Source organism: Eublepharis macularius, chromosome 4 (genome assembly GCF_028583425.1).
Source record: "Eublepharis macularius isolate TG4126 chromosome 4, MPM_Emac_v1.0, whole genome shotgun sequence".
NCBI classification, from domain to species: domain Eukaryota; kingdom Metazoa; phylum Chordata; class Lepidosauria; order Squamata; family Eublepharidae; genus Eublepharis; species Eublepharis macularius.
The window spans coordinates 59,145,486-59,158,775 of record NC_072793.1 but is presented as its reverse complement, the minus strand read 5'-3'; the positions used below and the strand labels follow the sequence as shown (position 1 = coordinate 59,158,775).

The window sequence follows — 13,290 nt, the reverse complement described above, 5'->3', positions numbered from 1 at the left end:
TCACAAGAAGGCCTGTCTGATGTTTAAGATTAATGCTTCCTTCTCTGCATTAATGCTTCCAATGTTTGCCCTGGGAAGATGCCAAGAGAAAAATAAGTTAGACTCACCAATGAGTTGTTACATGAGAACTTAAAGAAATAAGGCAATAAGTGATTCACAACTTTTTTTTTAATTAAAAGGAAAAGAAGGCTTTACTTTAGTGGAGTTAAGCAGTCTAACCAAAGTAAGGACTGTGCCCAGGGTCTGAACTAATGTTATAATAAATGACACTTATTTCTCTCTCTCTTTTCTCTGTTGGAATCCAAGGCAAGATGGGTTTAGATCCCATGGAGGATTTTTGTGTGAGTGTGATGAAACGAGGGGAGCTGATTTTCCTACCCCCCACCCCACCCCAAGGACTTCATTGACAGTACTCTGTGTCTTTTCCTTCCATAATAAAATACAGGCAAAGTACTCTTTATTACACACAAAGATGTTTCACTGGAGTCCTTTCCAGTGTGGTGTAGTAGCTAGAGTGATGGACAAAGATCTGGGAGACCCAGGTTTGAATCCTCGCTCTGCCATGGAAGCTCACTGAGTGATCTTGGGCAAGTCACAAACTCTCAGCCTAACCTCAAAGGATTTGTTGTGAGGAAAGGCTACAGAAATCTACAGTTCAAAAAGGTATCTTAAATCTTTTTGTTTAAATTTCTGCCCCCAGGTAGAGGTAGGGAAAAGAAAATCTGCAAACAAAAAGATGTAGCAACAAAAATGTTGTATAACCTTCTGCCCCTCTTTTGTACAGTCCTCAAAGGGAAAGGGAAATCCTTGAAAACAAGCACATACTCACTTGTTGACAGGCTGAATGGAAGCTAGGGGGCTTATTTGCTTTAAACTATTATGTAATACAAGGGAGGGATAAATTATCCATACTATTTTTGCTGGGAGTAGAGGAAGGTGAGTGGTTGGCTTCTTACACCTCTATACCCTTCTTAATAAGTGGCTAGTGCTCATTGCACAAAAGAATGCTTCAGAGCCCTGGAGAATGCAAGCCTTGGTTTAGTCCATTGCAAAGCTGCGTGGCTGTATCACCATACTACTGTTAGGGAATGGAGGGGAAATTGGAGTAAGCTCCGTGCCTCTGCCATTCTGACCTAAGGAAAGCAGTCTGGGGTGACTGCTCCAGTGACTTACAAATGTCTTGATCTGGGCTTGGAGATTCCAAAGCACCAGCACAAACAGTTGCAAGATTTTGTCACAACAGACCCATAGAATTGTCACTGGGGCATATACAGAGGAGATAAAGCAGGTTCTCTAATGCTCCCACTCTTTTCCAGCAACAGCATTATTATACTCCTCCTCCATAGAAACATATAATGCTTTTTTTGTGATAGAGGAAGCATTGTAACATCTCTACACAATCCTAACAAAAGTATGAAGAGGAAAGATTAAGGCCCGAGTCACCAAATCCTTAATCACCCCACTGCAAGGTTGTGGGGCAATTTCATAATACCGAATTAGATGGAGATTGTTGGGTGGAGGAAGGGAGCATCCTATTTTCCCTTTAGCATAAGATTCGAATACAGCACAGGGTCTTCACTTGTAAATAATTTAATCTGAAATGCCTTCTACATGTTTGTTGGCTATTTCTCACTTCAGGAAAAGTCTATAGCTTGTATGTATATATAATACAGGCTAGACATGAGTAGATTTACCTTCTCTTTACATTCACCTTCATAAAGTATGATTAGAAAGCCTCTACTTTTTCTGAAAAAAGAAATTGGATAAGTTTATATTTCAATAGACTAAGGAACATGTCTGGAAATTTACATGAAACAGACAGGCATGTCCGTTGTAACATCCAATGACATAACATAACATCTGTTATGTTATATGAAAGAAACCAGCCTGGCTTGTTTTTGATTGTGCAGTACCGCACAAAATGTCATTTCATTGAGATGGATATAATACGTACACATTCCTTTTTTTTTTGTTTGTTTGTTAAAACTACATACATACATAACCTACAAGACAGTAACTACAAAAGACTACAATAGCACAAGGGATGGGAAAGAAGGGAGAAAAAAGAGAAAGGGAAGGAGGGGTGGAAAAAAGGGGAAGGTGACCTACAAACACTAAACACTACATTTCAATGCTTTCCCTTCATACTGCCATAGTAAAAAATAGCTTAATAAAATAGTGACGGAGTGGTTGATCATACAAATTACAAATTACAGTTCAAATTAACTTTTTCCCTCCCCTGGGCCTCGGGCGCAATTCCCTCTGCGCAGCAACCGCCGGAGCGCTCATTGCCTCCCCCCTCCCTTCAGGCTTCAGATCCTCTTCTAATACGTACACATTCCTGATGGGAGGGGAGAACAAAAGAAACCAACATACAGATGTTGTATCTTGGCCATCTTTCAATCTAGTGCGGGGAATCAATGAAGTATCTCCCCAGTCTCACACTTGTTCCTTCCTGGTTTTGGAAACTTGGTTTTATCCTTGTGGTACCAAGTGAACTACCAAGGGTGTATTCTCTGGGATTCAGAGATCATGATGTGTATCATGAATGAACAGCTGGTTTCAGAGACAAGTGCAGATGACTAGGGATCAGTTAACATCACTGAAATATCTGTATTGATTTTGTTGGTTCTTTTATACTATCTTCTTTTATACGATCCATCTCTGTCCATGGAAAGTATCACAAAATATAATCAGTACACCTTTCAATGTTTTTTAAAAAATAAATTATATAGCTTGTTTCCAGCAAAAGCTCTGACACATTACTTAACCACAATCTACTCACCTCCAGGCTGCACAAAAATAACATTTGTTGCCGTGTGTCACACCATCACTACCACAGATAGGATCGTATTCATCTGTGCACACAAAAGGCAGACCCTTCTCTGGAACAGGATATTTGTTGCATAAAACCTGCCAAAGTAAATGATAGTAAAATGTCCAAACCCTTTAGTATCTTCCTTGATATATTAAGCATAAAACATTTGCACATTAATATTGCATATTGAGCTACACTGGTCTAAGGTGCAAACCAATGAACTCCTATCCAGCTGAATCTTTAGGCAATCATCATTAGAGTTTAAAATTCACACCTGGAGGAAAATAAGAACCCTGAAAAGGTCCATGGCAAGTAGAGCTAAAAAGCACAACATAATCTACTGAAGTGGTCAAGCCTCCAAGCCCTGGGCTAGTCTGCAATAAGGCGGTGGGGCAGCTGACCCCACAACAATTTTGTTGGTAGTGGTTGGGAACATGCTACTTTCGCTTTAATGCAATTTTTTTCATGCAGCATGGGGTCCCTCTTTTAGGTATTTTAATCTGAAAGACCTTTGCTTTCCCCCGCTCTTTGTTGGCTATTTTCCAGTTCATGGAAAGTCTCTGTGGCTCACACTTTATATAATAAAGGCTAACAATAAGAATTAGATTTACCTCCTCTATACATTCTCCTTTGTACCGTATTGTTAGAGTGTTCCCACTTTTCCTGAAAAAGAATGGAATAAGGTTAGATGTCAAGAGACTAAGGAATGTGCCCGAAAATTCTGTTTATATAAGCAGGCATGTCCATTGTAACATCCAAAGATACATCAATGAAGAACCTTTATTAAGCTGCTCTAATATGAGCCATCATTTCCCTAGCAAATTATCACAAAATATAATCAATTGATTCTTCATTTTTTTTAAAGTGGTTTGTTTCTAGCAAAAGGTTTGATACCTTGTTAAAAACATGTTCATATCTTAGTTGACCACCACCTACTTACCTTCTGGCAGCACAAAAAAGACATTTGTTGCCATATGTGATACCATCACTACCACAGATAGGTTCATACTCCAGAGTACAAAAAATGGGCTCGCTCTTCTCTTGTGGAGGGTATTTTCTGCATATTTCCTGGCAAAGAAATGATGGGAAACTGTCTAAAGTCATTTACCACTGGACATAATTTTTATTCCACCATTTGGTCATCCAAAAGTCACCAAGATCACTGACAATTATACAGCTAGAATGCAACCCATCCTCTTCTTGAAAACAGGATTCCATTGCAACCAGTGTTCAGCCCACACAATCTGTTAACGTTACCCACTAAACATGCCCTGCTTGGGGTAGTAACATACCAGCCCAAACTGGTAAAAAGTACTCAGTACTTGCAAGCTACAGAACTAAAGGTAGGGGCTAATAGCCCCATAACAATTTACTTGGAAGTTTTTGGGCAGAGAGAGGAAGCAAGATCCTTTAATATAAACTTTTAATACAGCACAGGGTCTGCACTTCTAGGTGTTTTAATCTGAAAGATCTTTACTATCTTGTGCATATTTGCTGGCAGTTTCCCACTTCAGGGAAAATACATATATATATATATAATTAAGGCTAGCTGTAAGAACAATTTACCTTCTCTTTACATTCACCTATATACCGTATTGTTAGAGTTCCTTTACTTTTCCTGAAACAAAAATGGAATAAGGTTAGATGTCAAGAGACTAAGGAATATGCCTGAAAATTCAATTTATATAAGCAGGCATGTCCATTGTAACATCCAAAGATATATCAGTGAAATATCTTTATTAAACTTTCATTTTAGCCACTGTTGCCCTTGCGAATTAAAACTAAATGTAACCAATCAATTCTTCAATTTAAAGAAAAATGTGGCTTTTTTTCCAGCAAAAGGTTTGATACATTGTTTAAAAGCATTTCGTACCTTAGTTACTAATCACAAACTACTCACCGTTGGGCAACGCAAAAATGACATTTGTTGCTGTATGTGTTGCCATCACTACCACAGATAGGTTCATACTCCAGTGTGCATCCAACAGACTCACCCTTCTTTGGCACAGGAATTCTACTACATATATCCTGATAAAGAAATGACAGAAAATTTTCCACATATAATTAACTCCTGACAATTAAATGTTTGCTTATTAGTAATGTTTCACTTTGAGTTGCACTGAACTGAACTGAGGTGCAAACCAATGAACTCCTAGCCTTTATAACTCTTGGTGAACTTGATAAGGGTGCTATTGAAAGAGCGCTTGGTAGGTTGTAGATGTGCTGACAGAGAACTCATTACTGTTACCGTACAGAATGGAAACCAGACTGGATTTTATATAAACTTTGTTTTCTAATTATATATTACATTTTCATTCCACCATATGGCCATCCAAAAGTCACCAAGACCAACTGTAGGGCTGGAATATAATGAAGTCTCTTCTTAAAATCAGAATTGCACTCCAACCAATCTATTCATGCTACAATGGAAAAAGTTCATTTAAGCCAAGCGTTCCCAACCCGCAGACTTGATCCTGTAGATATCAAAGAAGCTCAACAGCATAAATGCCTAGCTGATACCAGGTAAGTGAAATATGGAGCTAAAAGGAAGATTATTTTCTTCACCACTGAACACAAGATGAGTCTGGCTAAAATAGCTGCAAGGAATTTAGATCTGGGCTCTGAGTAAAGAGGACAGAATAGATTATAATGGGAAAGATCCTCCAGTTCCAAGGCTCCACAGAAACACAGGCACTGGGCAACAGGCTTTTGGATATACTAACCCATTAACATGGCTGTTAAGCATAGATTTGAAGCAGATGGCTGAAAAGTCTGTTCTAAAATGTAATACTAGAGAGGTACAAAGCTTTGTTGTGGTATCTTTTAATCAGGCCAAACCAATGGGAAAATTTGGAGTTGAATATGATTCCCCTGTTAAACAAGGTTGAAAATCCAACCACAGAAATTGAAGCCAGCCAGAGGGTCACCCTGGGGGGCTGGTTGATAGAGAATAACTCTGAAGAATCTGATTATAAGCAGCAACCCAAGTAATATCTTTCTGCAATAGGGTATAACACTGCCTTGAGAATTAACTGGTTGGAAAACTGAATTAGATATATTGTTCTGACAGGGTGAATTATCTGCTTACATTAAACATAAACCCCCTGCGGATTGGGAGGGGACTTCTGGTAGGTGGAAAAATCAATAAATAAGAATTTAAATCCAGAGGAGTTAACTGTATTCGTTTACAGTAGTGAAATAGCAAAGAGCCCAGTAGTACCTTTAAGACTAACCAACTTTATTGTAGCATGAGCTTTTGAGAGCCACAGCTCTCTTCATCAGATGAATCTGATGAAGAGAGCTGTGGCTCTCGAAAGCTTATGCTACAATAAAATTGGTTAGTCTTAAAGGTGCTACTGGACTCTGCTATTAAGAATTTAAAGAGACGTATGATGAATGAATTCACTACAAGCTAAGCTGAGTTTCTAAATAAAGTTGAAAACTCTTATTAACCAACGTGTGGACTGACCTTCCATCTTAGATGTTCGGCACCTGAAAAATAATTAGATAAAGCAATAAGAACGACCGTCGCTCAGACACAGTTCTTATCAAGAAGAAAGCTCCCCAGGTCACCAGGAAACCATCTGAGTGCATTAGCCTTGGAGGAGGGAAGACTTAATAGTTCCTTTGTCTGGTGGAAGTTACGGACTTCTAACAATCTAAATTTCATTAGGTAGTGATGATCTGTCCATAAAAAAGGAACCACAGAGACTAACAGTTCATGTTCCTGTACAGATCAGAATACCAATTCAATAGTATATGTGAAGGAACAGGTGTAATTTTAGAAAGATTCTTGATTGTCAGGGCCTCATGAAAACTTGGGCTGAAACTAATAGCAGTAGTCTCAGGAGAAGCATTGAGAAACGCCCCCAGCCCCTGTGCATGTTAAAATGTCACAGAGCTGTGTTGCCGCTCTCAGTACATCCACTGAGACCACCACAGTTGGCTCTGACAGGGAGACCATTAGGCAGTGTGGTGGGTTGTCCAACAACAGAACTCACAATCTGTCTTGGAGGCCCACCACCAGATACAGATATTTAAAATTAGGAAACTGACAGGATACCTGCCAAGAACGATGATTTAACAATAGATTGTGACAACTCCACCTCCCCACTTTTGCTGTTGTACAAAGAAATTGGATGGAGAGAACTGGAATAAACTCATCCCACTCAAGTCTTACCATGTATTTTACTTAAAAATGTCTGAAGGTCAGTATAGGCATTATCTCTCCTTCCTGCTTCAGTTTTTCAGATCAGAGTATATGAGGTAGGCAGTGGTATATCAGCTGCCTGATATATGACTGATGTGGCAAATAAACATAGTCAACACTGTGGTCCTCATGTATTTATTTGTTTATTTAAAGTTTATTTTTTACATGCACTTTCAGGTGCATGGCTTCTGAAGTGGCTTATAGGAGGGAAAAAAGGGGTACAGAGATAATAGGATAGATATGTCTTACCTGAAAAGAAGCGACAATTTGCTAGGAAAATGATCACAAATGCGGCCGTGATCTTCATGGTTAATAAAAGTATCCTTTGTTCTTTCTAGACGTAGCCAGTGCTCTGCTCTTTACACGAATTCATGTACATTGGTGCAAATTTATAGTACTCTACATCTATAGAAAACATCATTATTTCCCAGAATTACAACAAGGTTGAACACAATAATCTTCTCTAACAATGGACAGTTACTTCATTTCTCTTGGATGTAATTTTGTTGTTCACCTTCATCCCTTTAACCTTTAATTTCCCCCTAAATCTTGTTTTTGAAAGCATGTATAACTTACAGTGTAAACATGTAAGGTCTTTGGGTTTATACATAGTTTAAAGTTTGTCTTCTCAGCCCAGGAGAGAGGAGACTAATAATGTATTCTGCCTAAGACGAAGATTGACAAATGGAGGGGGAACTCTAGTTAGACCAGAGTCTAAATTAATATATCCAGTATCATGGGGTACGAATCCTGAAGCTACAGGACTGGCACAATTTTGGGGTCTGTTTTGCTTGATATTAGAGATGTAACAAATTGTGCCCTGAATGTGTTCAAATGTCATCCTTACTATGTTTGAAGGTGTTGGTCGGCTGTGAGCTGATCATCCAGCCTGTTTAGCCATAGATGCTTATTTATGGCTTTTTCATCATGGGAGAGAAACAGCCACTGGGAGTTCATTGTAACTAACAGCTACCTTTTCCCACTTTAGAATGGAAATAAAAGAAAACAAAAAATAAAACTGCAGCTGAAGTTGTGACACTTTCCATTGTTTTTGGTAAACAGAGAAATTTTCTCTCTAAACATTGTTTAAGGTCATCTAATGAAACTGTGTTGTAATGGATTCAGAAAAGAGGGTTGCACTTACCTGTAACTGTTGTTCATTGAGGTCTTCTCTTCAGGCACACATGGGCTGTTTCCGCACGACTTACCTGCCTGTGGAACATCACGCGAAAGACCCGGAAGATAGCGTCTTCTTGCGTGAAATCTTGCCAGGAAGATGCTGTTATCCAGAAGTTTTGCACAAAATCGCGTCTTCCTGGCTCGATTTCATGCGAGAAGACACTGTCTTCCGGGTCTTTTGCGTAATGTTCCACAGGCAGGTAAGTCGTGGGGAAACAGCCATGGAATTGCACAGGCCTGCTGATGGGTGGGTTCTACAGCTAAAATTCCTCTAGGGGGCATCTACCCCTTCCCAGAAGGTATGTGCAGCTTTTTCCCCATTGAAACAGCCCACTCTCTGGGAGGAGTCATGTACTGACCCTCAGTTTCTCCTTAGCTGCTGGACTCTCAAGGTAAGTAGTGAAGAGCACACAGCAGGGAAAGGAGGGAAGGTATGTGTGCCTGCACAGAAGACCTCAATGAACAACAGTTACAGGTAAGTGCAACACTGTTTTCATTTTTGCTTTTCTGTGCAGTGCCACATGGAAGATTAACAAGCCACTTACCTATGGAGGAGGGGCTCCTGCAAACACCATCCATGAGAACGGTGTTTGCAGGACCTCTTGACCTACGACTGCTTCCCTCCTGTTATGTGCATCTAGGGAGTAGTGCTTGATGAAAGTATCAGCTGAAGTCCATGTTGTGGCTTTACAGATGTCATGTAGAGGAATACCTTTGAACAGGGCTGCTGAACCTGACACCTGTGACCTGATGGAGTGGGCATGGCCGCCCAGTGAACAAAGTAAACCAGTTTGTTCATAACTCATCCTAATAGTCCGAAGTACCCATCTTTGAGAAGTAGCCTTTTTAACCCTATTTGGGTCAGCATAACAAACAAAAAAGTTGGAAATCTGATCTAAACAATGCTGTGCAGTTTAAATAAAAGAGTATAGCACTCCTAACATCTAGAGTATGTAGTGTCCTCACCTCAGACGTCAGAGAAGGGAAAAATAGAGGCAGTATTAACTTCTGTGAGTTGTGAAATTTGGAAACTATCTTCGGTACGAATTCCACACTACATCTTAGTATCACTTTTTCTTCATGGATCTTTAGGAAAGGAGGATCCATGCGTGGTGCCGCTAATCCTCTTACTCTCCTGGTGGAGGTGATGGCTACCAGGATTGTTACTTTCATCGAAAGGAGTTTTAAGGGACAAGCGGCCAGGGGCCCAAATGCTTTAGTCGTCGTCACTCTTGCCAATACCAGCTGCAATGACCACCAAGGTAGTATTTGACTTGCCAGAGAAAACATGTTCTGAAGACTTTTCAGAAACAGCTTAGACGTAGAATGAGAAAAGACTGTCTTTTTGTCTACAGGGGAGTGAAATGCTGAGATTGCAGCCAGATAAACCTTGATGGAAGATGAGGAAAGCCCAGCGTGTCAACAGATATCCCAGAACAGAGGCTAAAGTGCACATATACGGATTAAGGCCTCTACTCTTGGACCATCCTACAAATTTATCCCATTTATGCACATAAGATCTCCTAGTATTAGGCTTTCTAGCATTCAGTATAACTTCTGCTACCTCCTGAGGGAGACCACTTACTACAGAATCAACCATGCCGTCAGTCTGAGTCTGGGTGTGTCGTGATACCCCACACCTCGGTATAGTAGGGGATCGGTTACCAGTGGTAAGTGTTGAAATTTACCCTTTGCCCTTAGAAATAATTTGTGAAACCATGCTTGACGTGGCCAGAATGGTGCTATTACTATACAGTCTGTGGTGTCCTGTCTGCCAGTCCTCTACAGGCTGGGGTGGGGGCACTTGGGGCACATGTCTCTGTTGGGGTTGATCTGTTGCTGGAGATTTCTTCCCTGTCTGCTGCTCCATGCCGGGCGGGGGGGGGGGACGGGGACGGAGGGAGTGGTGTGGAGAGTCAATGGTTGGATCAGTGGGCAGTGACTGGCTGTGACTGTGTTATCAGCTGACACTAATTGCTGGGTGTTGCAGGGGTTGCTATGGACTCGGGCTTGCTTGCTATTTCACCTGTACCTTGTGGAGGGGCATGTGTTGTTATTTCTCCCTGTGGATTCTCCATATGGAACAGACCAGCCGCATCCCTTTTGCACTGGCAGCAGCCCTCAGCCTGTTATCAGTAATTGCTATTCAAAGATTGTTGTGCTACATCCTACTAACCAAAATGTGCTTTTGGCTGCACAAAAAGCACATTTATTGCCATATGTTATACCATCACTCCCACAGACAAGTTTATGTTTCGATGTGCATGCAGAAGGTTTTCCCTCTCCTGTTTCTGGAACGTCACTGCACTCATCCTGTAAAAGAACCATTTATAATCAAGGAAGAAGCCTCCAATTATACACATTAGTTCATGGGGGTGTTGGGGAAAGGGGAGGCCAGGGGCACAAGACTCTGCTCCGTCCATAATAGCCACACCCTAGTATTATTTTGGTTTTATTTAGGATGGCATTTGATTAATTTAATTTGTTCTATTCATTGGCAGACCTAAGTTGTGATTTTAAATGGTGGTCTTTTATGTATTTTATGGTTCTTGCTTTATTTATATTCTAAGCCACTTTGAGTGCCATAAGGTAGAAAGTCAGCTAATAAATGTTTTAAATAAAAAATTAAATGTTCTTGCAGTTCTTTTATTTGTTCTCATGCTCATTACCTTCCTTGCTGGGTGTTGCAGGGTTTGCTATGGACTCAGGCCTGCTTACTGTTTCATCTGTACCTTGTGGAGGGGCATGTGTTGCTGTTTCCCCCTGTGGATTCTCCATGTCGAACAGACCAGCAGCATCCCTTTTGCACTGGCAGCAGCCCTCAGCCCCTTCTTTCAACGATGAAGTGCATCTTCTGCTTTCCTCGCTTTCAAAAAATGACTGCATCTGTCTTGTGCTGTATGTACCTTCATCATCTCAATGATCATTTTGAGAATGAAGTGTCCAAATAAATGCAGAATGAAAATTATCTAGGTACTTTTTTTCTTGCATATGCCTTTATGCTTTATGCCAATGTACTGATCAGTTTCCCTTCGGAAAAAAGAAAAGGAGGTAAAAATTGTAATTTTTTGTCAGACTGATGCTTTTCACAAATTTTTGGTAATACAGATAACAATTTCCTGCTTTTTCTGCTTTGGAGTGTATGATTGCTTGCATTGCTACGTGGCCATTTTTTGACTTGTCTTTTGCTGTACTGTTTTGTAGCACAATATTGCATTGATGCTGTGATGTGATACAGATTGTGGATGGGCAATTCTCTATTTCCACTCACATCTACACACACCAAAGCCCTTTGGTGAAGGCTTTCTTACACTGCTGGTGTAGCAACTACAATTACAGCTACATTGTAGCACAGATGATTTGGCAAGTTTCCTGCACTGGGACAAAGTTAAGAGGTGACTTTTTCCATCATCAGTTAGAGTGTAAAACGTAAGCAGAATATAGAATTAAGCTGTATTAACTAAGGAAAGTGGGATATTAGCAAGATACCTGTTCTAATCAAGAGTCTTGTACGTTATTCTGAATATGAAGGGGTGAACATCTCCTGCCAATGCTAGAAACATAGACCGGGATCTTAAGCATCGTGTGGAATTTTTGTGTCCATGGTGTCTTCATCATCATCATTGTCATCGTTGTTGTTGTTGTGTTTGTTTGTTTGTATCCCGCCCTCCCTGCAAGCGGGCTCAGGGTGGGTCACAACAATAAATAAAATATACAGAGATAAAATCACAATAATTTAACACAGCCTTCTAATAAAATACCTGCCCACCGTATAAAAACCATATAGCATCTGATGGAGGTGGAGGTGCGGCTTAACCACGCATGGTCACTCATCTATTGGGGGGCAGATGGTCAATACCCCCCTTACAGATATAGGGGAGACTGGGAGAGAGGCTTATTTGATCAAATCCCTGATGGCCTCAACCAAATGCCTGGTGGAACATCTCCGTCTTACAGGCCCGCCTGAAGGAGACAAGATCTTGGTGGGCCCGGGTGTCCTCAGACAGAGTTTAGTTTTCCTCCTGCTGGTGGCAACTCACCAGTCCCTCAGCAAAGTTTAGACTACTCCAAACAAGCACGCTATGATGTAAGAGATGCTGGCACCAAAAGGAAAAACTAGCCATTTCTCTCTCTCTCTGGTAATTGCTTTGCTTACGTGCAGATGCCTCTCTGGATCCCAGCCACACATTGTTGTTACCTGTTTTTTTACAGTTTATTCTTTTAGAGTGCTGTAAACATTGTTCCATTATTTATTTCTTGGCAGCAAACCCTTTGAATAGTTTACTTACTGTCTTTTATGACACAGCATGTATTTATTGCCATACATCACACTGTCAGTGCCACTGATGGGATTAGGGTTGCCAGGCCCCCTCATTCTCCCAGTGGGAGATTGGGGCCTGGCTCTTACCTGGGGGGGGGGGTAAACAACTAGTTTATGATGATGCACACAAGTTATACAAATTCAGTATTTTAAACTAATTCCTAAAGATGTTCCACACAGGAGAGGGAAAACTAAAGGTAATACAAAGAATGACCAAGATACCTTAAATTAAGAAGACTGACTTTTAAAACTTTTAATTTTGGGATTTTCCTCAACTTTCTAGTCAGTTCTCGCCACAGCTTTGTTTCTGGAAAACTGCAACTTCATTTTGTTATGCATATAATGATATGACCCAACTATAAGGCATCTCATTTTCAGCTCAGAAGGACAGCCTTATATTTGCTAATGCCACATTCAGATTCTTACTTTTTAAAAATAGAATTTTATTAAAGTTTTAAAGTTAAATAAAAACATATAGACAAAAAAGGAAAGAAAAGAAAGAAAAAGAAAAATAGCATAAAGAAAAAGAGAAAAGCTTATAATATATAGATCAAAATACATACCAATTTTCTACTGGAAAAGGTCTAACAATATTACATATTATATACCAACTTCAAAGTTACCATAGGTAAACCACTTTCCCTTTCCATCTATACATTTCTTTCCTCTCCCTAATCTTCAATAGCACAGATCATTAGTTTATTTCTGTTTCTTGCAAAAAGTCAATAAGGGGTTTCCAAATGCTCAAATAATTAATTACCT

The 13,290-nt window shown here is 40.2% G+C and overlaps 1 protein-coding gene across 1 annotated transcript; it reads right to left on the bottom strand.

The window, feature by feature from the left end:
- LOC129327589 (ovomucoid-like) lies at window positions 1-8,251 on the bottom strand. The gene is made up of 7 exons (XM_054976343.1): window positions 8,237-8,251; window positions 4,719-4,846; window positions 4,385-4,436; window positions 3,759-3,886; window positions 3,430-3,481; window positions 2,786-2,913; window positions 1-70 (listed from the first exon to the last, which is right to left on the bottom strand). Exons 1-7 carry the CDS (start codon window positions 8,249-8,251, stop codon window positions 1-3), a joined length of 573 nt encoding a protein of 190 aa, XP_054832318.1.
- Between the last annotated feature and the right edge of the window lie 5,039 nt (window positions 8,252-13,290).